Source organism: Strix aluco, chromosome 4, assembly GCF_031877795.1.
Source record: "Strix aluco isolate bStrAlu1 chromosome 4, bStrAlu1.hap1, whole genome shotgun sequence".
Lineage (NCBI taxonomy): Eukaryota > Metazoa > Chordata > Aves > Strigiformes > Strigidae > Strix > Strix aluco.
In genome coordinates, this window is record NC_133934.1 from 33,868,054 (window position 1) to 33,893,654 (window position 25,601).

A 25,601-nucleotide genomic window follows, 5' to 3' on the forward strand; every position below is an offset into this window, starting at 1 on the left:
GTATGTAGGGGACTTGGCAGCATATGGAGCTGGGTTTCATTTACCATCGGTTAAGTCTGGGGCATTGAGATCAAGTGTTCGTTACCTCTCCTAAGACCTCCAGCTCTTCTTCCAGCTGCTGAGTTTCTTCCTTCACTGCCATCAGATAATCGGTAACTGACTGTCGAGGATGCAGCCCCTTTTCAAAGCGGTTGTACATACCACTCCAGAACCTGGAATTAACGGGAAGGTCAGCAATTTTCTCACTTGCTGAGGTGGCCTCAGAAGACACAAATACACACTTTTTTTTTTTTCCAGGCACATGTTGTCCTAAATGATTCATCCATGGATTATTCATCATTAGAGCGCATACACATAGGTTCACTGAATATTTGGTAAGATTTACGGTTCGTTTGCATTGGCTCTGCCCTGAAGATGCAACTCTGTGGACATACACAGATTCTGATACACAATAGAGAGGTGAATGTACCTTTAACTTAGATCACATGGCTGAAGGTGGATCACTGAACACAAACTTTTGCTGTATTATTTTCTTGTTCTACACTATGGGCTTTAGAGCAGTGGTACCTATAAAACAGCCAAGGTTAAAGACAGTTTTTCATAATCCTAGTTCTTAACCGTTGTCTAACTTCCCATGAAGTCAACTTTGAAATTGTGTAAGCTTGTTTTTGTCTCGGGCTGGGGCAGGGGGTAAGGTACAGCTAGTTAACAGGGTTTTTTCCCCCTGTAAAGAAGAGTTAAAAAGGAGTAAAAACCAGTATGACATCCTGTTCTCTTAAAATTTAAACTGGCATTTTAAACTGGCCTGTGGAAATGCATGAAGGATATATGCTGGCAAGATCTCTTCCTGTTCTATGGAATTATCTGACAAACCTTTAGTTAAAAAGCTGAGTTGATTTTTCATTTTCAGGAGAAAAGGACTTGAATTGTAAGTCTGTAGCTTACAGAATCACAGAATCATCTAGGCTGGAAAAGACCTTGAAGATCATCTAGTCCAACCATTAACCTAACACTGACAGTTCCCAACTACACCATATCCCTCAGCGCTATGTCAACCCGACTCTTAAACACCTCCAGGGATGGGGACTCCACCACCTCCCTGGGCAGCCCATTCCAACACCTAACAACCTGTTCTGTAAAGAAATGCTTCCTAATATCCAGTCTAAACCTTCCCTGGCACAACTTGAGGCCATTCCCTCTTGTCCTATCGCTTGTTACTTGGTTAAAGAGACTCATCTCCATCTCTCTGCAACCTCCTTTCAGACAGCTGTAGAGGGCGATGAGGTCTCCCCTCAGCCTCCTCTTCTCCAGACTAAACAACCCCAGTTCCCTCAGCCGCTCTTCATAAGACATTACTCTAGCAGTCCTCCTGTCCTCCTGCCAATACATGGCCACAGCCAGACTCTGAGTATGTAACTAATTCACCAGACAGCTTAAATAAGCGAGAGACCTGCCCGCAGCTGCAGCTGTCCAGCCAAGTAGCTGACAGATATTTTTGGAGCACCTGTGTGCTCCTTGGTGGTTTATTATTCCTGCTGCAACAGTCAAATTTATCATCTGATATCACCCCCCTTAAATTTATCATCTGATAGCTCATGCTTGGAAATCTTCACACACCCAAGTAATTCCATTAAAATCAACAGGATTACTCATCCAATGGAGGATCTGCAGTATCAGTACTTCTTTTATAAATCCCACTCTCCTAAAGAATATGATTCGTAACTATTTTTAAATTGTTTTAAAGTGGATGTAACCTGGAATAGTAGACGTGAATTCTGTCATTTAGGATATTTATTGACTTTTTAACAGGTGCTTTTTCTTGCAACTGGAAAACAAACTGATCAGTTTTACTTAAATCACAGTTTTAATGAATTTCTATTCAAGTTCTCCTTAAATTTGTTAAGATTAATGGCATAATTAATTACTCCAGTCAGAATGTCAATAGTAACATTTCTAAAATTATGATATTGTTACATTTTGAAAAAACTTTAAAGATCAAGTAAAACTTACCATATATATTTTGAGGTATAACAATATGGGGAAAGTCTTCTTTTTGTTTTACTAAATACTTGTTTTAGCAATGATATCAACCCTTTTCTTGAAATGCCCCTTGTTAATTTTGACGCCAATTGATCCAAATAAACATCACAAAATCTTGGAATGGAAGAAGTTGAAGCAAGTTTAAATTTAGAAACCACAGACAAGAACAGAACTGAAAGAGACATTTCTCAGTGGAAGAAGTGAGTAACCATGAAATTAGGACGCACAATTATCAATAGAGCTTTAATCTTAAGCTCCTTTTCAGATTAATACTCTGTTGTGGAATGGTGCAATAGTGTTGGCTGACTATGAGCACACCAGGAATGAACACATTGTGTCTGAGACTGAATTTACTCTCTGTAAGCTACCTTGTAGAATGAGAAATACTTAAATACAAAGGCACTCTGTTCTGTACTAACATGTCCTACAATTCTTAGTAACAAGTGATACTACCTACTTGTACAAGAAGTTGCATGGAGCCATCTGTGAGCGCAGGGTCCCCTGGGTTTGACTATGATCTGATCTGTACAAAGGATTCATGTAATCAGCACGATTTTTCCACAAGTGAGCCCACAATGAATATGTTCGTTCTTGGATTCTGAAAAAAATACATTAAATAAAAATATATTAAAGTCTCTACTACAGTTCAGGTATATCTAAAGCTTAGATGTGACATTCTGGTGCTCTGTACTACTCGTTTACAATCAGCTTTGTACTTCCTTAACAGAATTAGACTTAAGTTATAAATATAGACAAATAGAGACTCATATGCCTTTGTTGGTCACTAAAGGCAAAATCCAATCCATTTCCCCTAAAGCCAGAGCAGCTGGAGAGTGAAGGTGGAGAGGTGGGTTCCTTTGTGAGATGGAGAGGATCACTTCCATAAAATTAGCTTTCAGACTGATCTCTACACCAGAGGGATCCCCACATTTAAAAGCGCTCCTACACCACTGAGCTGCAATTTCTCATGCAGTTAGGTTTTGGGATATGATGACCCGTGAAGGTTTTGATTTTAAACAGACTCTGGCACTGAGGCTGCTCTGCCTTTGAGCAGTGAGAGGGACCAAATGGCAGCAGCAAGCAGTAACTCCCACCTTCCTGTCACTACTGCTGACACAATCAGGATGCGTGAGAAAAGTGGTGGGTATCATGATGTACCTGAGGAGCCAGGTCCCCAGGAAGCAAATAGGAACATCAGTATTGCCAGGAATGGTGATACTGTCTCTGTTTGGGCCTGAGGGCAAGTAGATTAATTGCTTTGGGGACAGACAGCAGAAGAATAGTTTGCTGACTCAGTCCTAGGGAGGGCTACCAGACAAAAAGGCTATTTATAAGAAAGGATCCGAGAGACCAGGACTAAAGTGTCCCGACATGAGACCCAAAGACAGGTTAAAACACAGAAGAGCAGTGGCTCATAAACTGAGAACTCAACTAGAGTTAATACTGTCTTGTATTAGAGCTACAGTGACAGCTTGCCTTGTATGTTGTTAATGCTGCAATGAAGGTAGGGCCACATGGCTGAAGGGCTAATGCTCTCGTCAGTTTTCATTAATCCCCGTCATGCACACTGTGGATTACACTCCCAGCAGAGCCACATTGCAGAGGATCAACTTTTCTTGGTATTAATCTGCGTTGCCAGAAGACGACAGCCAAGAAGTCTGCACTGCACCCCACGCCTTACGAAAGCACAAACGTGTAGACTGGCAAATGTCTGACTCCCCAATACACCACTACCACCAGACCCCACGTGTAAACATGCTACTACAGGAAAGACTTTCATACTTCAGCTCTCGTCTCTCCTTCTGGCTGTTACACAGGAAATTCCCAAACTGGCAAGAATAGATATGATGCTGTATGTGGATGAGGAATCGCTCATTGAATTCAAAGGCACAAGGAAACTGTTCCATTAATTGCCAAACACACTCGATGAACTGGTCAATAACAGGGGATATCTCCTTTGGATCACCATCTAAATTGCCATACCTGAAACAAGACAAGATACAGTCAATGATAACCTGAAATCCTCTAGGAAAACTGAATGAATGCTAATGAAAAGAAATGCCTCACTTTTAGTGTACATAGGTATACATTTCTAAATTCTCAACTACTAGTATATTTTTTTACTTCCCAAAAACGATGCAAGATTCATGGAGTAGAATGAAAGCAGAATTTATCAAATACAAACACAAAACTTTTATGGGTGTTATTGCCTTACAGCTACTAACAGCTGACTGCTGCATAGCCATGTTTTAATGCTATTAATAGAAAGTTATACCACAGTAACATAAGTCATCATAAGAATGACTGCAATGACTTAATGACAAAAATGTATCTTAGACAGTCACATAATGGCAGATCATTCCCAAAACCAGAAAACTGAGCAGGAAAGGAACAGAATAATCTTGGCAGAAAACAGTTTAAAGCTGCCCTCTCTTGGTGAAATTTTTAGAAGTCGGAAATGTTTACATGCTACTGTAACTGTCAAGTGAACATGAAACTTTCTGTCTATAAAAATGTCTGTTGGAACCACTTGCAGTGAAGAAAAGGAGCCTGAAAATACAAACCACACAGAAGTAAAAAATATTTTGTAAGACTACATAATAGGAAGAAGCATTTTCAGTCAATTATTCTGCTTGTCTAGTGCGTGTGTATATATATGTGCATATATATATGCCAACAGAGTGGAATTCCATAAACATCTATAATTGAAACTTCTAATTCTCTATTATTAGGCATCAAAGAAAATATAGCAATATTGTACTGCCAACCAAAGCTATCAGTGGTGATGACATTTCATAATATCTTTCACCACTGATAATAATAGACATCTGACAGTATCATATTAAATGCTGTAATTCTTGCTGTAATCCTACAAGTTGTATAGAGCTGCACAGATTTCCTGAAAGTTTTGGTGTGTTTTTTGAAACTAGAACAAATTTATATTCAAATCAAGCAATATAACGTAATTAAACTCCAACATAAAGATTGCTTTTTTTTATTTTTACAGAAACTAGAAGGAAATACAAGAAAGAAAGAAAATGTGGATATTTATCCATGTTTAAATATATAAAGTCTTCTAACATTTTCATTACGTTATAGTATTTGCATAAGGGATGTAGACAATAACTTGTCCAAATATATGTCTTTCTGCTTTGCTTTACCTGACGTTTCTGAACAAATACTACTGTTTTCCTTAGAAGTGTAATAGGAAGAGTATATTTTTACATAATAGATAACTTGCGGAGATGCCTAAGATGAAGTACTGTCCTGGAAGACGTAGACTTTGTTGAACAGGGACTTACATGGGGAGTCATGTCACTACTGAAAGATCTGCTGGAGTCCAAAGGGATTTTGCAAGCCACATACATACTACTTTTCTCTCATGTGGATCTCTCAGTGCTCTTAGAAACTGCAAGACCAGCACTCAGGATTCCCAATAGCAGTCTTCGAGTGCATATATGAGAAAAGACTGTTATGAAAACATTTCACTTTGATTTTTCCAGGCAGCTAAATCATATAGTAGGAGAAAAGGGTATGGCGGTTTCCTGTGGGCATTCTGTTGATACGCTTTGTAAGGCAACAAGGAAGTAAAACTGGAATGGCAGCGGTTACTGACTACATGAAAATAGACGTAGAAAAACCTTAGCACCACCTTACCTGTGGTTAAATTTGTGACCAAAGGAAACCCAGTCTTTTTCAATTAACACCTAAAATGAGAATATTGCATTCAGTATTGTGGAGCAGAGCTGACACATGTTGAAGCAGGCAGAAGAGTGGTGTAAACAAGCAGTATTGGAATCCCAGTTAATTCTTAGAATAAGCAGAAAAATGACAAGCAAGAGTGATGTAAGCAAGCAGAATTAGAATCCCAGATAATTTTTAGAATAAGCAGAAAGTTAATGTGATGAGCACTGCTGACAGCTCAAGAGAAAGTAGCACTCTTCATGGATACAGATAGGATGCCGATATTTCAGCACAACTTCAATTAGCTTGATTCATCATTTTCTAAAATAGAACCTAAAAAAATCTCAAACATCTTTTTAACGTGTGACCACTAACTTGATAAGCATTCCTAGATGCTTTACCAGTGCTCATTTGCTTGGGAAAGTAACAGATTTTCCAACGTAGCTGCTCATTGCAATCAAATGTCTAGGGAGCACACACTTCTGACACTCAAAACTTCTCTGATCCCTGAAAATTAATATAAATTCTTGCTTGCATGGAAGTTCCTTTGGCTGCAAGAAAGTTTCGAGGTCAAGGTTAGGAAAAAAAACCTAAATGGGTGCCCAACTGATCCCCATCTTTGATACCATTTCATACAGAAACTGGGAGAATGTAACTTGGAGAGATAAAAAACTTCCTTCCTATTTAAAAAAAAAAAAAAAAAGATATATTTAAGGAAAGTTTATTTTCCATTAAAACCAAAGATAATCTTAAATGATGCCATAATACTTTATTTACTCTGTGAAAGAGAACCTGCTTACCATGAATCCCTTCATAGTTCTGTAATATGGATCCAATAGAAGGCTTGCTACAGAGCAAACCTGGGCTGTCCTATCCCAGCCATCAGAGCAGTGAACAAGCACACTCACACCTTCCTCAGCCACAGCCTAAGGACACAGAAAAAGTCAGAAATTTCACAAGCAGGGAGAAAGGCACTGGTTAGAGAGGAACAGTGAGACAGCTCAACATAGAGAAAATTAATTTGGAAACTGGGAAACCTTGTTCATTTTTTATTCTGCCACAGAGTTCAATAGAATCATAAACGGTTTGGGTTGGAAGGGACCTTAAAGATCACCCCCCCTGCCATGGGCAGGGACACCTTCCGCTAGACCGTGTTGCTCAAAGTCCCGTCCAACCTGGCCTTGAACACTTCCAGGGAGGGGACAGTCCTTGAATTATGTTGAGTGTTATTCCTCTTATCTGAAAAGTCTTAAATCTCATCTCATCCCATCCCATGTAATATGGTGGTTGCAGCATCACCTGTTTATGCTCCACTACAGGAGGGTGTGGATCCATTTCAGTTAAAATTCTTCAATCTGTCAGAGCAGACAACTATCTAAAGCAGATTCAAATGCATTTAATGATCCAACTCACATATCAGCAACAGAACAGCCATACTTGTGATGCAGCTCTTAACTTCTCATTTTGTTGGTAATGTCAATGATGGCAATGTCTACTTCCAATGCTGGTGCTAGCGTGGATGTTATTACAGCAGACTGCATTGCACACTGATGACATGCTTCTAAAGGTTAGTGGGGAAGCCTGTGGTAGAGGTAAACTTCCACATCTAATGAGATTGTATCAATATCTTTAAACAACTGGGGAGAGAGGATCCCATTTTACACATAAACACATAAAGAAGAGATCATACTAAGTTCTTCAAAGTCTAGTGTTGCATTATTTTTGGAACTTGAGGGTTTTTTTTAAATTCTAAGGGGTTTGACCTTTGTCATTTCTAAAGAGAACTAAATTTAAAAAGTAGAGACATAAAATAGGTTAGGAAAGATACTGCTTAGAAAAACAAACATTTAAGTTAAGTTTGGGCTTAATAGGGAACATATAATAATAATAAATTATCTGTGTTTATCTCAAGAGACAAGTATATTCTACCAAAATAGAACCCCTGTGGGCAGGAGACCAACAGCTGAGAACTGGGAACTGTACAAATAAGAACGGATCAAAATGCACGTCTGAGGAGGCACAAGGCTAGCAAGCATACAGACAAAGAATAAAATCTTTTTGACAGTATTTTAAGACTAGCCACCAGAGAAAACTTGGCAAGAAGTAATGTAAATGACCTGATTTCTATAAGCTAATGAAAGCTAGTAGGGCTGGGAGAAATAGTAACATGCATTTATCCTGCCGCTGCTGTTGAGGTAAGAAACTACAGTTGCCTGCTGAGCTAGAAGAAGCAAAGCAAGAGAAACAAGCAGTTAGTGAAAAGGGAAGCCCATGAAGTTTTATCCATAGAGTCTTATGTAGCAGGTCATGTGAATAAAATGGCCTATAAGAAACTGTAATAGTAACCTCAAAAATAAGAATTGAAACAGTAAAAGGCAGAGCACAAGAGATGGGATAATAAAACTACTGTTGCTAGATGACAAATATCTGCATTACTTTGGGTGGAATCAGGAGAAATAATTTTTTATCAAAGCCAACAACTGTCTTTTGAAACAGTTCTCAAGTCTGTAAGAGCAGAAGCTGCTAGACCGTTTGGCCATGGTAATATACAGGAGTTGGTTTAGGAGGGAAATTTAGTTGGTCACTAAATAATTCAGAGGGGATAACACAGTAGCTAATATTCTTATATTACAACTACTGTGCAAAGAAGTAGTCCTCAGAAACCTTCAATAAAGAAAATGTCCAGAAATAGGGAAAGAATCAGTGAAAATCACTCCTGGGGAATAAAGTAAGGACATTCAAGCACTGGCATAACAAGATACAGGCTAGTAGAGGCTTTAGTACATTTGAATTCTTCAGTGAAAAGAACACAAACTTTTTTTTACCATATTATCAAAATGTCCACACGACTGCACCTATGAATCATCTCTCCTCATAGATGAAGCATTGCAAGATGGGTTTTTTCAGATACAACATCACTGAAGATACCCACAAGCAGAGAATTTGGTCCTCACCTTCTGTATCTGGTTAGTCCAAGTTTTGTTCTCATTTTACACACTTTACCTTTGCAATAAAAATTCCAGCATCCATAATGGCTTTGATATGCTTCAGCCACCCGGAATTTTCTAGGCCCCACAGAAAGTCACTCATTGAAGGCGATTTCAGCTCACAAACTGCAAAATAAGCTGCATCTTAAATGTACAGCAATTATAGTCCCTTCAGCTTTCACTGAGTGTTCAACCTAAGAGTTATCTCTTTGGATATCCCCCATGTAAAACATTCACTTTTGAAAAGAATGGCTACTTCAGAGTCAAAATTTACCATTGAAAAAAAAAGCACATATTTAAGAAACAGGGCTGAGTCAAATTTCACCCAGTATGTTGATTTAAGTTAAAAAGAGAAGCTGTTACAAAGCCTGTTGCAAACAGTTTACCAAATACATCCTTCTGTGCAGCCCAGATTTTCCAAAATTGTGTTGGGAGTGAAGTTTTCAAACCCCTGAGAGGGAATCGTGTATTTAATAATGTGGGCTTGGCAACACAAAGCATACAATTTCTGCTGTCGGACAGGCAGTCAGCCACCTAAATGGTGCCACAGCCTCCTATTCCCAGCCACGTTTGCTGATGAAGCTCTGTAAGAGCAGGCCCACCAAACCCAGCCTTCAGCATCACCACGGACGATGGTGTTTGAGTTAAAGCAATTCACTCAACAGTTCTTAATCCCTGAATGAAACCGTATTAAAACTTCACTTGTAATCAGAAAGTATTCTGATGGTGAGAAAAAAAAAACATAATTCACCAAGGAAAATATTTTCCTGAAAACTTTCCAAGCTTTATGCCATGTTTAAAGAAAAAAAAAATTCCAGTTTTTACAAGATTAAGTTTCTATCTTGCTGTATCCACGTGTCTATTTTTTTAATATTACAGAGTTTGTGACATCAGAAGAAAAAAAAGGGCAATCAGAATCTAATTCAGATACCTCAATCCAGCAGCAAACAAATAATAATATTTGGTGCAATTCTGTTTTCAAGAGTGAGATATTAAATTCACCCCATAAATAGACTACACATTTGTTTTGATCCATGTAGAATTATACTGTCTTTTAAGGAAAAAGATATTAACCAGTGAAACTCATTTAAGGAATACAGTGAAAAATGCCATTGTTTTTACTGAGTTAATGTATGATCTGTGAATTAATAATGTCTTAGTAGGTCTCTTGTCCTCTGGAAATGTTCTAAAAGACTCAATTAATTATGGCCATTATGACCACTAGCATAACTCTAGTTTCCTTCAATGTAATTGGAATTTAATTAAGTCAGAGTTTATACCACATCTGAACTGATTGTCTTAACTTCATTTAATTCAGAGGCAAAACAGCCTAATGTGTCCATACAAAGTCTTGCAATCTTTGCACATAGGGCCTCTTCCAGATGGTTATTTTAAAAGTAATTTTTGAAGGATATTTATAAAAATGCACAGATAGCAGCACCGAAAGCAAACAGCTTTTCTCATGATTAATGCTCCTGTGCAGATGGAAGCGTGACCAATTAGTAGCTGAATTCTGGCTGAAGCTGCTGTCTCTGTTTACAAAAGCCCAAGGTGAGGCTGAAATAGTGCTTTGCTCATTCCCAAACTAGAGTCAATATTTACTGACCACTTCACTGAGCAAAGTTCAGACTGTCCTAAAGCCATACACTGTGTATTTCACATGATTTTGGCTACCAATCTGGACTTTAATGCTGAGTTAAATTTTGAATTCAATTATGAGGCTTATCCTAAGGGGAGAAGGTGTTTCCATCTCATCATAAAAGGTACCAAAATCATGGAGAAATAAGACCTGCTGCACCCACTGTGTGGGCCCAAGAAAATCATGAGCCCCTGGGCAGAGCTCATAGCAATCCAGTAGTGCTCCCTTCCCCAGGAGAGAAGAAACAGGACACAGGGTGGAAAATGCCTCTTCCACCAACAAAAGTACCAGAGGAGGATGCTGGGCCAGTTCCCCCATTTCTGTCAGGATGGCCATAGGTAGAGGAAGCAGTAAGTGCTGTGGGCCAAACCCTCAGGCTCTCTTTCTGGCCGATCTGCCACTGAAGTCCAAGGATCAGAGGGCTGCTCTTACATCAGCAGCTAATGCTCCTGGTATGAGGGGTGGAGAAGTTCATATTTGCTGTTTAAATACAGAGAGGGAGCATGTGGGGTCATCATCTCAATGCACAGCAAATGGGGGTCAAGTCTTGGTTGGCTCCTGGACATACAGCAAAGCTCACCCCATCACAAATGCCAAACAGCAGCGTCAGTCAGCCCTTGGATCTTTACTGAGAAAAGTCCTTATGCAACATTTCCTTCTAATATTAAAAATTATTTCAAGGAGGTTGTGCACAGGATCAAAATTATCACAAGGATCTTCACATATATCTCTCTTTAAATGAAAAAATAAAAAAAGCAATACTATACTAAAGCAATATGACACACCAAAGACAAAAATAAAACTTTTTTTTTTTTTTCTGGAAGGAAATTCCAGCATGTTGAAATGCATTTTACTTCCAGAATACAGCCAAATCTCAACATTTTTTGCATATTCTGAAAAAATTCTTATTATCCTACAAATTTAATAACCTATAATGCTGATAAATTTTGTCAAAAATTAACACTATACAAGAGTAAATACATGTTAAAGTTAGGATAAATAAAACTGCTAGCATTAAAGTCAGCAAAATCACAAAGCTAAACCAAACTTTTTTCGCCTACTCAAATAAATCACTGACATTATAAGTATAAATTAATTTCTTCAGCTTTTTCCTAAAGAAACATCATTGAAATGAATACATTCATAATATAAGTGCATTTTCCAATGGAAAACTGAATGATCAATTTTTGTTCAAATTTCCTCATCACTGGAAGTTATTTAAAATTGTATATTGAAAATAATCTGCAGTCTCTCATGTGAAAAAGTTCCCCAACCTTCACTTCTGTTTAATTCCAGTAAGTTGAATAAAATTGCTCTTGCGCTCCTGCAACACATCAGACCCACTATGTGTTGATGTCCTCTTTTCCATGCTGTACACTTCCAAGCAATAATACAGCACATATTAAACTAAAATCAGTTTTCATCACCCTTACTTGTCTTTCCAAGGGTTTTTATGTACCTTATAATATCTCACAACAGATCACAAGCAGCACCCATATTTTTTAATGTTTGAAGTGTAATGTAGTGTTTTACCTTAGAGATTCACCTAGGTATATTTAAGTACTCCCTGATAAAATTGTAAAGCTATATTAACTGTATGTTATCATCACCCTTTACAGCCTTTTTGGTTCTGGTTCCCTTTGTATGTGCAAGTCAGGTAATAAATACCCTTTTAAAGGCCATGAGAGAAACAGATGAAGGGATACTGATACAAATGGAAAAAAGAAAAAACTACACAGCACCTTACATGAGAAAAGCCCTGCTCATACACTGAAAGTTGTAAGATTTAAAAAAAAAAAAAAAAAGTACTTGAAAGCCTCAAGTGCTTGAAATAGCAGATTTAACTTCTCTAATTTCTAACCTTATCAGATGGGTCGCTAAGTAAGAGATTTCAATATAGCAAATATAAAACCTATGGAAAAAGCAGATGTTTTGAGCATATGGCTCATTTAAAAGTAGATGCTAGGAAGTTACGCCCCCCAAGCAGCCTGAAGTGTTAAATGCATTAGCAATTACCTTGTTACATGTCAGTTTGGGCCATGGACCTGTCTCACAAACTTTTGGCTCAAAAATAATACACAGTACTGTCCCATGCAGCCAGGCTGGTTGTTTACTATTTTAACTTTGATGGTCTTTAGCTGAACAAATAACGGGACAGGTTTATTCACCCAGCCTGTCTCCTAGCCAAACAAGACTGTACTGAACTAAAAATCCTTCTGTTTTCCTTCCTGAGACCCTTACACCAAGGAATTAAGTAAAAATAAGTCATGAAGAGAGTGACTGTTTTACCTGCATCACACTTTACTGCTGGTTTTCATAAACTGCTCTTATTTGAAAACAGGGCACAGCTCTCCTGTCATTGAAAATTCTTAGATCTAAAATTCACATTTACATACAGATGATGGGAGACAGATAAGGAATAAAAGAGCAAAAGCAGAGCGCCAAGTCAAGAATAGCTAGATCAAGCTGATCCAGGAGGTGACAGAAGGTGCTGATGGTATACATGAAGTAAATACTGAGACTCTGTGGAATTGAGTGAGCACTATTTACTATTTGCTTGTTAAAAATCAACAAGCTGTTGAGGGTCAAGGATGGCTTATTTATTCTTATCTTTTTCCCAAAAGGCCTCTAAACAGCAATGTAACCCAAGTATCAAATGGCAGTACAGATGTGCTCATTTATACATTAATAAGTATTTATAAAGCAATTATTATTAATTTCCATGGGATTATGAAGGTGCTGAATGGTTACACCCAGTGACTCTGAGTTTTATAAATAAACCTGGTGTGACATGCTCTATACAGGCCACGAGTAAGTTTCTATTAACATTCACAGTCTAAAATGCATGACTACCTTACTAACCACTCAGAAAAATCAAACCATAGGCTTTCTGAGCTTAAAAAAAAAAAAAAAATCCTGTATTTTTCACTAGAATCAAAGTCAGGTATAAGTGATTTTTTTCATTATACCTTCCAAGTGTAAACTGCAAGAGAAGACATAGTAGAAGTAAGGTGTATTGAAGTCAAATGAATTTTGTCATTAAAGTAAATGATATCTGGATTTCACCCACAAAACAAGGTGTTTGCACAATTAGGAAATCACCACTAGTTGTGATGCATTGTGCAAGTCCCATTAGCCAGCAGGCAGATGCATGCAGCTGCAATAGGCAAAACTCTCTTTTCACTGTTGCTGATTTCAGAGTAGTTATCCTGATTTGTGTGGCAGAAGGATCAAATCTTTCCTCTAGATGTCAATAAAGAAGAGTATTACCTTCAAGCATTTTCTGCAGACTATTTCTCATGACATGGATGTTCTCAATGCCTATAAATTGAAACTTGATGTTGGAGTAGTTGTCTTCATTTTCATATCCCTTCCCTGCTGCTCTGTTTGCCATTGCATTGAGCTGAAAAAAAGTAGGGAAAATTGCATGAAAACCAGTAGCAAACAGATTCTTTTCAAAACAAAGCCTGTGGTCTACTGCAATAAATCAGAGTGATTTAAGTCAGGGATAAATAGGAAGCATTTATCACAGTGTCAACACAACGGGTTAGGAATCAGGGATCTGTTTACAGCCTATTGCAGGGCACTGGGCTGCTGAAGCTCTGACCTTTATTTCACACACTTTGAGTGAAACTTCATTAGTGAGGTTAGACACAAAAACCCCACAGCTTATGTAGGGCTCCTCTGCAAGAGTGTAAAGGTTTTCATTTGTTTTTAAAAGGCTATTCTGATTTTATTTTTTATCAGCATTGTTTACTAGCAGAATATACCCAGGAGGTGGCAGTGTCTCATCTGCCACGCCACTATTTCATAGCATATGTACGCTGTAATGTTGCCCAAGTTTTACCACTCAAATCATCCAAAAGTTGATACAGCTTACTTCTTTGAAGCTTGGAATAATGAAGAGACAGTTGGACTAGTTTTTCCTAAGTTTATAGTAACTTGGCTCTGGTTGTGTAAGACCGCAAAAGATTTGTATTGACAAAATTACCACAAATATTTTCATCTGCAATGCAGCGCTATCAAATATTTTGCTGTGCTTCAGCAAAAAATACATTCAACTGGAAGCTGGAGTTTTGTCTTTGAATCTGTTGCTTGCTTTCTGGCATGGGAAAGTCACTAAATGCTTCTTTAGTTCAGTTTTCCCAAGTGTAAAATTAAGGAGTTTATTGTTTACTTTCCCCCCTTTTCAGATTCTTGGGGGAGAACTATCTGTCAAGCCCCTTATGCCAAACTGATCTCTGGGATGAAAACTAGAGCTGATAGAAATGAATTAAGTACTTTTACTTTATTAGTCTATTTTTTTTATTTATTTCTTACAGCAAAATGTCAGTGTTCAACAGAAAGAAATTGTCTTTTTGCCTGAAGTCCCAGCTCTTCTATGAAATGCATGCTGTAAGGCTGGGGAGCCTTTGAACTTCCCAAGAAATATGAAGGCTCTAGGAGTAACAAAGCAACCCATGTGGCAGAACCTTCACACTTCCAAGCACAACTAACAGCTTCTGCTCAGGAAAGATTTAAGAATTAAATAACAATGGATATTGCACATCGGACTGGAGGGCACTAACAAAGCTTTAAGAGAGACTTTATGTGGCATCAATTGGTCAAAAAGTGTCTCACCTTCATTGCAGTGAGAGCCAATGCTCAAAAAAAAAAAAAATCAAAACAAAGTATCTCTTAGGCATTGTCTAGGGGACAAGAGTCTATGCAGATAACTCGGTTTCCAGTTTATTTCCCAACATCACAGACAGTACTATTGATTTGCTGCTTCTATGATCACTTCTGAAACTCACAGTAATGTACTTCAGCACTCGGCTAATGATATCATGGGATATACAAGAATGTGTCCCTTCCTGATGTCTTCCACCCCAAACACACATACTACCGACACTCAATTTTAATTTGGAGTTGAATGAATGCAACTGAGTAGGACAGATTATCTGCTGCCAATTTACCTCCAACTAGGATGAACAAGTCTAGCTTTTTTACATCATACATCAAAATAGGTTTCCATGGACCAAATTTGACCTCTTAACTTTCAAAGAAAACAGCTAAAGACTAGAAGCTTTTATATGTCATTACAATTTCATTTTAGATGCATAAGAAAACAAATGGATGAGGCCACTTTTCAATTCTTTTATTCTGTCCAAGTTATTATGTGAAGATAGGGGATTTTTTCCCATCTTCACACTTGCTAGCACATCCATTTCCATGAACAAAACCTGGCAACAGAAATACATAGTTACATTTGTGGACCATCATTAGGAATTGAAACACTGCATGAATTTCATGATACAACAGAAGGAACCATACTCTAAGATTGGAATCTAGGCAAAAGCCCAGCATTTTTCATTTATTCAAGTCTTGTGTAAAACTTCTTTTAACTTGTAGTATGCAATTCAGAAAAAAGTGCAGGTGAAAAAAAATTCTTGTCTATCAACCAGCAGTCTGCTGGTGTTTTGACTATCAATGAACAATAAAAGAAAGATACAGTCTGTGAACAGCATGTCCTTTAAGGACAGAGTCCTCCGTGTGACTTACTACAAAGATATAAATTATCTGCTGAATCCCAATCTTTCTCTTTTGAAGTAGACATCAGTGTTCTAGTATAAACAAAATTGAGCAGTCTCTCTCTGCAATAGCATATAGCTTCAGGAAGAAAGATCTGTATGCATGAGTCGAAGCCACCACAAACCCCTGAAACCCCAAATGAAAAAATCTAGCCCCTAATTGACCTAATCCTCAGTACAATAAATGCTATTGTCTCTGCAGCAGAGCAATTTTATCACAGAAATCCTTTCTTAAAAGACAATCTGAAATAGCTATCTTTAAAAGTAAATAAATATAAGGTTAACTTTGCAAGACTTTCTGACACTCATTTTAAATATTGTCAGTTGCCAAACTTTGCAGCTGCCACAATATTTACTAACAAGTTTTCCACATCACCTACCAAAATTCCATCTGTTGCTCTTAAAGTAGTTGTTGTAAAGCTCTCTAAATTGTGCCTGTCCTCGCTTAATCTCAGTGAATATGAGGATACAACCTCTAAAGAGAACAGATCTCCCTTGCCAGACTTCCTGGCATCTTTTTTAATGTGGAGGATAACAGAGTCCTGCCTTGTTATAAAGAGTTATAAAACTAATTTGTTTTACTCGTAAATAGTAAGTTTATATTAGCCTCTTCTGTAAACACATAGAGGAAAGAGAAAAATGAAGAAAGACAGTAGCCTAAGCAAAGCTCTGCATATGGTCATCCTGGTATATTTAAATGAAGTGAAAACAAAGCTTTCTTCTGCAGCCAAATCTTTTGTTTTGAAGATTATCAAACACAACAAGGGACAGCATATGAAGAGCACTTGGGAATGCTGAATTGAAGGTTCCATCAATATTCATAATCTTTGCGAGGATTCTGGCAAATCCTTGATGAGAGAAGAGGCAGGTAGTTTTTTAGCTTCCTAGAGCAATGGGAAACCTTGCACCAGACTCGATATCTTACCTTCACATTTGTTAAAGGTTCCCTGAGGAATGCCAGGAACAGCTTGCACTGATACCTATCACTTCCTACATGCTCTAGATTTATATATGCATTAGGAGATGCAGAACTGTAACAAGGCTGTATTTAGCACTTGGGATCACAGGAGCTTTAGTAAATCAGTCCATTGTTGCAGCGCAGAGAGAGAAGTAGGAATCTGTGTATACAAAATTCTTGACATCAAAACCTTTTTTTCCAGAGAAGTTCAATGAAAACTGTCTTTGTCTCCTAATTGGCTCCTGAAGAAGCCAGTGTTGCTGGAAATATGCTGTCATTCATGGCTGAGTGAGCCAATTTCACTCCCTTCACTTAAAGTACAGGCTTTTTTCACTGCACACAGGTGTCTCACCAAAGTCATTTACCAGAAAAGTTTACAGGATGTGACATTCCTCTTAATACCTTGTAAAACATTATTAACAGCCAAGTCAGTAGGTCGTTAGTAACAAATTTCATTGGTGAGCAACCTCTTTAATTAGGGAAGAGTACCAATATCATCAGCCAGGAAACATTATGCTATAACTATTATTACATATAAAAAACTGATAAACAAACATTATTTAGGCAGCTATGTCTGTACTTCCTATCTAAAGCCTGTTCTGAACACAGTGGTACCAATCCTTTCCTAGTACTCATCACGATTCACTTGCTTCAGGACCACAAGTAAGGTGGTACCATCCCAATCAAAAAAGGGTGAACTGAAGGTCAAAGTAGTCACCAAAATACAAAGTGCAATGAGACATGCTATAGCCCTAATTTTCTGGCTGCTGCCTCCCATTACAGCTGTGAGTGCTCAGCACTTTCCCACCTGCCCCCAGGTCTTCAGTCAATCATCAGTCAGACAGGCTCCTTGTTTCTGCCCCAGCTCTGTCAGGTTTGACCTTCCTCGCTCCATCCTCATGTTTCTCAGGTTTACCGATCTTGCTTTTTCAGGGTCTGGCTCCTGATCTCAGGATACTGCAACAGCTTCCTTGTTCCTTTTCCTCAAGCCTTTGTTCTTGTTTTTCCTTCTCCCGCACTATAGCTCATCCTATACCTACTTGGGATTTTGTGGAGATTTGCCCCTTTGGTTTCTTTCCTTCAGATGCTTTGGTAACTTTGACAGGGAAGCTACCAATAGTCAAGAAAGAACATATCCCTGCTCCCACCTCCATACACTGAAGTCTGTCTAGTCCTTATCACCTTTGCAAGCATGTTTGCTAGCATGCCAATTTGGACACAAGGGTTTTTTAGCTTCCAGCCTCTTCTAGATCATTACTGAGTTTCTGTGTTTCTGCACAGCATAATTTTTTCTAAAGCTTTTATCTTGGACAAAAGTTTTGGTCAGTTATAGAGCTATAGCATCTGAGATCACTATTTACCATACTCCAGATTCTTTCTCAAAAGCACAAAAGTGCTGCAGATATTCAAAGAAGGTCTCCTCAATTCTTGTAACCTCAGTAAATGGTCTTTCCTTAGCCTTATGCAGAGGTTGTTGAAATTTTCCCACTTGCAGGAGAAATCTTGTATGGAAAATTTTAGTATAAGCAGGCAGAGGTTTACAACATTACAAACAACTGTAGATAGAGTTTTATAATGGGAACTATTTTTCACTAGTCTCATCAGTAATATAGTTACTGATAGCTCCTCTGTGTGTGGATACAGTTACTATTACAAGTTATTTACTTTGCTGTAGCTTAACATTTTGCTAAGAAAAAAAAAAAAATAAAAGCTCAGTGTAAAGAAAAAAATTCTCTAAGAGATAAAAATGTCTGCAAGGTTCCTAGTTAAGATTCCCCTGATAAATCCTGCCTTACCTGTGGAGTTACACAGGTGCAACTAAGATCGGACGTATGGTCAGTCACTTGGGCTGTGCATCTTCCCTAATGTATGCAGGCCAGATTCAGTCTTGCCATGTGCAAGAAATTTAATGTACTTACTTTGGGCCGAGTGTCAACAACGTATATGAAATCACTTCCTGGATTTGCCTTTCTAATGGCCTGGAGCATCTGTTCGTCCTCAAGGCATCGAGCACTAAAGCCAGATAAAGGCTGGCTGCTTCTACATATGGAGGCCTACAGAAAAACGGACAAACAAAAAAAATCAACATAGTTATTAAGCAGAAATAATTTAGCATCCAGAAGCATTTACAAAAACAGCTCATTAGATGTTTGCATAGGTTTACAGTTGTGTGGGAAGGACAGAATAGTAAAATTAATTACATGTTAATAAAGACCTTATTTTTAAAAAGGCAAGGAAATATTAAAACAATACTTCAACCAGCCCAATACCTGTTGGAGGGACAACACAGCAGGGCACAAGCAATCCTGGAGGTTCCTGGAATGTGTGGATGATAATGTCCTTCTCCAAGTGATAGGGGAGCCAACAAGGAGAGGTGCTATGATGGACCTTGTTCTCACCAACAAGGAGGAGCTGGTGGGGAGTGTGAAGCTCAAGGGCAGCCTTGGCTGCAGTGACCATGAAATGGTGGAGTTCAAGATCCTTAGGGCAGTGAGGAGGGCGCACAGCAAGCTCGCTGCTCTGGACTTCAGGGGAGCAGACTTTGGCCTGTTCAGGGATCTGCTTGGCAGAGTAGCATGGGATAAGGCCCTGGAGGGAAGAGGGGCCCAAGAAAACTGGTTAATATTCAAGGATCACCTCCTCCAAGCTCAGGAGCAATGCATCCCAACGAAGAGGAAGCCAGGCAAAAATTCCAGGAGGCCTGCATGGATGAACAAGGAGCTCCTGGACAAACGCAAATGCAGAAAGGAAGCCTACAGATGGTGGAAGCAAGGACAGGTAATCTGGGAGACATACAGAGAAATTGTCTGAGTAGCCAGGGATCAGGTCAGGAAGGCCAAAGCCTTGATAGAATTAAATCTGGCCAGGGACATCAAGGGCAACAGGAAAAGCTTCTATAGGTACATTGGTGATAAAAGGAAGATTATGGAAAATATGGGCCCTCTCCAGAAGGAAATGGGAGACCTGGTTACCTGGGACATGGAGAAGGCTGAGGTACTCAACAGCTTTTTTGCTCAGACTTCACTGGCAAGTGTTCCAGCTACACTGCCCGGGTTGCAGAAGGCAAAGGCAGGGACTGGGAGAATGAAGAACCAGCCACTGTAGGAGAAGATCAGGTTCGAGACCATCTAAGGAACAAGTCCATGGGACTCGATGAGATGCATCTGCAGGTCCTGAGGAAACCGGCAGATGAAGTGATTAAGCCAATGTCCACCATATTTGAGAAGTCATGGCAGTCCAATGAAGTTCCCATGGACCAGGAAAGGGGAAACATAACCTCCATTTTTAAAAAGGGGAAAAAGGAAGACCCGGGGAACTACAGGCCTGTTAGTCTCACCTCTGTGCCCGGTAAGATCATGGAGCAGATCCTCCTGGAAACTGTGCTAAGGCACATGGAAAATAAAGAGGTGATTTGTGACGGCCAGCATTGCGTCACTAAGGGCAAATTGTGCCTGACAAATCTGGTGGCCTTCTACAATGGGTTACAGTGCTGGTGGATAAGGGAAGAGCAACTGACATCACCTACCTGATTTGACACTGTCCCTGCATGACATCCTTGTCTCTAAATTGGAGAGACATGGATTTGATGGATGGACCACTCAGTGGATAAGGAATTGGCTGGATAGTCACACTCAAAGAGTTGAAGTCAATGGCTTGATGTCCAAGTGGAGAGCAGTGACAAGTGATGTTCCTCAGAGGTCGGTGTTGGGACCAGGGCTGTTTAACATCTTTGTTGGTGACATGGACAGTGGGATGGAGTGCACCCTCAGCAAGTTTGCCAGCGACACCAAGCTGTGTGATGCGGTCGACACGCTGGAGGGAAGGGATCTGGACAGGCTTGAGAGGTGGGACCATGCAAACCAAAGGCAATCCCAAGCACAAATAAAGGCTGGGTGATGAGTGGATTGAGAGCAGCCCTGAGGAGAAGGACTTGGGGGTATTAGTGGATGGAAACCTGACTATGAGCCAGCAATGTGCACTCGCAGCTCAGAAAGCCAACTGTATCCTGGGCTGCATCAGGATAAGTGTGGCCAGCAGGTCGAGGGAGGTGATTCTCCCCCTCTACTCTGCTCTTGTGAGACCCCACCTGGAGTACTGAGTTCAGCTCTGGGGACCCCCAACATAAGAAGGACATGGACCTGCTTGAGCGGGTCCAGAGGAAGCCACAAAGATGATCAGGGGGCTGGAGCATCTCCCTTGTGAGGACAGGCCGAGAGAGTTGGGGTTGTTCAGCCTGGAGAAGAGAAGGCTCTGGGGAGACGTTATAGAGGCCTTCCAGGACTTAAAGGGGGCTACAGAAAAGATGGGGAGGGACTCTTTATCAGGGAGTGTAGGGATAGGATGAGGGGTAATGGTTTTAAATTGAAAGAGGGTAGATTTAGATTAGCTATGAAGAAGAAATTCTTTACTGTGATGGTTGTGAGACACTGGAACAGGTTGCCCAGAGAAGTTGTGGGTGCCCCCTCCCTGGAAGTGTTCAAGGCCAGGTTGGACAGGGCTTTGAGCAACCTGACCTAGTGTAAGGTGTCCCTGCTCATGGCGGAGAGGGTGGAACTAGATGATCTTTAAGGTCCCTTCCAATTCTAACCATTCTATGATTTAACGTGCACAACCTAGAAGGAACACATTGCTCTCTCATCCATAGCATACCGTACACAAGGCAGATATAGACCTCAAGATTAAGGTTTAAGTTAGGGTTGTGGAGGAAGGTTAGGATTCAGGAAAGTATGGACTAGAGCCCATTATGTTATATCATCCTCTGGGCCCAAAGGCCTATGGTATATGCTGGCACCAATATGAGAGAATGGCTTGTCTGTCAAGTTAGGCTTGGGGTTAAGATCATGTTTAGCCCCATCTGAAGAAACAGCTGCACTGCCAGTACTGCAAAACTAGGAAGATAAGCTGACCTACTGACCATAGACATCATGATGCATGATATCCATGAAGAAATCACCTCCTGCTGACCCAGGCCAATTGTTTAGGATGAGCACATATATCTATAAAATTTCTTGGGCTATGTTTAAGAGTAGGTCAAGAGATGAGGTCATGTTTTGCTATTGCACAGGCTGAACAGATAGTTCTGGAGTTTGATCTTATCATATTCACATAGATCCTGGAAGGTGCAGAGTAAGGTGTCACATCATCATTGAATTTGTCAGTACCAAAGAGCTATGGGAAAGCTCTGAGCATGAAAGACTGAATGAGTGGCACCCATCTCCCCTGCATGAAGCAGACTTCTTCCCAACCTTCTGTTACCATAGCTGTTCAATGTCCACCATCACGAACCTTATCCCACTCCTGTCCATCACCCTATTAGCTGGCAACTCATGCCAGCCTCCAAACTCACCAGGAGATATTTCCTCCAACATTCCCAACTGTTTTCCTAGCCTTTTGAACTGTGAAGACTCCAGGAGTAAACACAATTCTTCAGATTCTGGTGGTCTGAACCTTAACCTGAACTCCAACCACAACAGGGAAAACATTCAGGCTGAATCCATGAAACTCATCCAAACAGAATCACTATATATTGGAACCTAGCAGATGCCCAAGATCTTTTCTTTCACTGAGATTTGGAAATGTCCTAGTGTTTTGAATCCAAGATATCTAAATTTGGACTTAGGTGATTATGCAAAGTGGTTAACTTTGAAAATTTTGGTCCTAATGAAACACTAAAGATAAAATGCAATTTATGCAGAGACTGTATTTACTATTTAAATCTTTCTACCCTCTTGTTTTGTTGTCACATTCATAGATCTTTATGGAAGCAGAATTCTGATGAAATAAAGGGTAAAGAAGTCAAAATAATGTCTCCTTCCTTCCTTCTGAAACTTAAACCTACCATAGGGGCCACTGTAAAGATAAGATTTCCATGGAGACTGTAACTTATGATTTCTGCTTGTGACATCCTATGGAAATATCTCCTACCCTGTGTGGCAAACTCCAGAGAAGCCCTGTAATCCCGCACTAGCACTGTCTCTTGGGAAATCCTGGTCATCTCCCAGCACTAGGGAAGATCTCTCAATGCAGTTGCCAGCCTGTGACTGAAACAGGAGGAGATAATAGACAAACAGATCCTTTAAAAGTACAAAGGGGACACCATCCTCCTAACTGGTAATGACTGCTGAGCTAAGCCAGTCTCAGAGGGCCTGGGACACAAATGTAAAAATACCAGTCCATGGGATCCTTCAGTCCAAGGGTCTCCTTTACCTCAGCTGCCAGAAACAGAAATGCCAATAACTTAGGTACAGGGTTTTTTTAAATGGTTACAGAGAGGTGAGTCAGTTCCTGAGAATATCTGTCATGGAGAGGAGAACATGATACTCCTCAATCTTACAGACAAGGAGAGTCTCTTCAGCAAAGCCACAACACATTGCTCAGCCAGAATTTGGTAGCTCTTTCACCCATCCTTTTCGGGTCTATTCACAGATCTTTTCTTGAAAGGCTACTCCTGATTGTCTAATTGCTGCAAGTAAGGTTTTTCTTCTCCTCAACTTGCTCTCAGGCTGTGGCTCTGTTCTCTTCCAGTCACCTGCTAACTGCCTGCTACTGGCCTTCACTCTTCCGCCACTCATGTTTCAGGACCTCTGCTATTCTCCCACTTCCTTGTGATACAGGGATCACATTTTTTAGTGTTAGCTGGATGATGAAGCTGCCTTTAAATGACTGCATTAAATGCCTATTAATGAACTAATCATAATTCTAGTGTGTGTCCACATGCACAAACCACACTAATCAGAGTTGTATTTTATTTGTACAATAACCACTGATTTCTTCTTATGAAAGCTTATGAATTATGAAAGCAAGGCCAAAATAAGCAAACACTTCAAAGCTACAAATTCACACTTACATTGTTATCCTTGCAGTAGTAGGAAAGAGCTGGGAAACGCCTTCGGCTCCGAAATTTTGAGCTCCCCACTATGATGTGTGCAGTTGCAGACTTTGGTACATACACTTCCGTAGGATAGGAGTCACAGACCTGTGAAAGGAAACTCTACTTATTTCTTCTACAAAATACAAGTAGCATTAGCCATCTCCACAGCAAAAACAAAATACCAAGGAACTCTAATCTCAAGGAATATTCCATCATTATTGTACACACATCACTGACATTTCTCAAAAGTCTTTTGAAGCTGGAAAGTATTAGTTCTAACTCACAGATGGCAAAACTGAAGCAGAATGGTTTAAGGGCTGTATTTGCAAATGTTAATTCATACCTTGTTGAGAACAGACAGGTATAACATACATTCATACCAGAAAAGATTCATCATTATGTACAGCAAGGTGGAATTTACAACTATGGATTCCTTTGTAGCAGAATTTGGAAGTAAGGATGGGAGTGGGTGAAAGTCTCAAACACCCCTCTGTTATAATGGGAGGGGACTATAGAGCCAAATCCTCCAGCAAATCTGATAATAAAATGAATGACAAAAAAAGAGACTTGGAGAAAATAAATTAATCCATATGAAATGAGGATACCAAAAGGCAAGCAGGCCTGACAATGTGCACCACTTCTGAAAGCAACCCAATGAGCCTGCAAAAAAGCCCAGAAGTTCCTCTGGAGGCAAGTGGGACCACAAATGGGGTCCTGGTCTAATTTTCTTTTCCTGATACTGCCTGTGGCATTCTGGCTGGAGTCAAAAGAATATCCAATATCTCCCTGGGACTTTCTGAGATGACTAAAGGAATTAGGATGCCCAGGAAGAAATTAGGGTCTGAGGGATTCAGAGATATGTAATGAAGGAGAAAGAGAAGGAAGGGCTTGTGGTTACAGATGCTGCTGTGGCGAACTGGATTTTGTTCATGATGCCATTTTTCCTACACTTTATCTTAAAAGAGGTCAAACATTTTTTCCGATTGTTTTAACAAAAAGAAAACAAACCCAGACAGCACATTCAGTCTTCTCTGAGAACTTCACAAACCTTCCTTAACATGGATATGCTCCAGCAACAGAGCCAATGGAGTGCATGAACAAACTTCCTTCAAAAATAGTTTGGTTATTATTTCTCACAATTAATTAACATTCAAGGGACATCAATTGTACAAGACTGAACGAGGCAGGAGAGCATGCAGCTAGGAAGACATATGATCTGTCAGATGACTCTGAAAAACACTAATAGTCAATCACAGAGGCTTCAAAAGGATTGTGAGGATAGCCAGTGAAAAAAAATATTGCCAAATTCACTATTTCAAGTAATTTTTTTCTTAAAATGACTGTGTAGTAATTTTATATAAGCCTACATATCAGGAAAACGCTCATTCAGACATGTAACATTAATTAGGTATGATTTAAACTTCTCCCCAGGCAGCCAAGCACTAATGTTTAAAACACTGTGGACATGTTTTCTGTGCTTCATTTCCACATGTGTTAAATGAAGACACATGCTTTCTCCCACTTTCTGTGTGCCTTTTTATGTGAATGAGTGTAAGAAATGCACCTTACTACATGTGTGTACAGCACTGAGCACAAAGGGATACTGCATCTAAGCACTACAGTAGTCCACAGTCAGACTGCTGATTCGCTTTACAGACAGCCTCTACAACAGAAAAAACACAACAACTCACTCCGTAGTCTCTGTTTACATCGCTAATCTGCCAATAGTTGTTTGGAATACCCATCCGATTATATTCTTCATTGAGGTCCACAAGCTTCCAGCCTTGTTCTCGTTCTTCTTTATCTAATTTTGGATTGAATGAGAAACAATACAGCTCTTCGTATTTCACTG

The 25,601-nt window shown here is 39.6% G+C and overlaps 1 protein-coding gene across 1 annotated transcript in view; it reads right to left on the minus strand.

Annotated features, from left to right (window-relative positions):
* MTMR7 (myotubularin related protein 7) overlaps window positions 1-25,601 on the minus strand; it is a 49,080-nt gene that overhangs the window by 3,150 nt on the left and 20,329 nt on the right. The window contains exons 4-13 of the mRNA XM_074822643.1: window positions 25,441-25,598; window positions 23,726-23,854; window positions 18,798-18,932; window positions 13,621-13,753; window positions 8,728-8,837; window positions 6,525-6,650; window positions 5,698-5,747; window positions 3,823-4,023; window positions 2,498-2,638; window positions 86-212 (exon numbers count right to left, since the gene is read on the minus strand). Of these exons, the coding sequence (XP_074678744.1) occupies window positions 86-212; window positions 2,498-2,638; window positions 3,823-4,023; window positions 5,698-5,747; window positions 6,525-6,650; window positions 8,728-8,837; window positions 13,621-13,753; window positions 18,798-18,932; window positions 23,726-23,854; window positions 25,441-25,598 (1,310 nt within the window). The remainder of the gene's footprint in view (window positions 1-85; window positions 213-2,497; window positions 2,639-3,822; window positions 4,024-5,697; window positions 5,748-6,524; window positions 6,651-8,727; window positions 8,838-13,620; window positions 13,754-18,797; window positions 18,933-23,725; window positions 23,855-25,440; window positions 25,599-25,601) is intronic.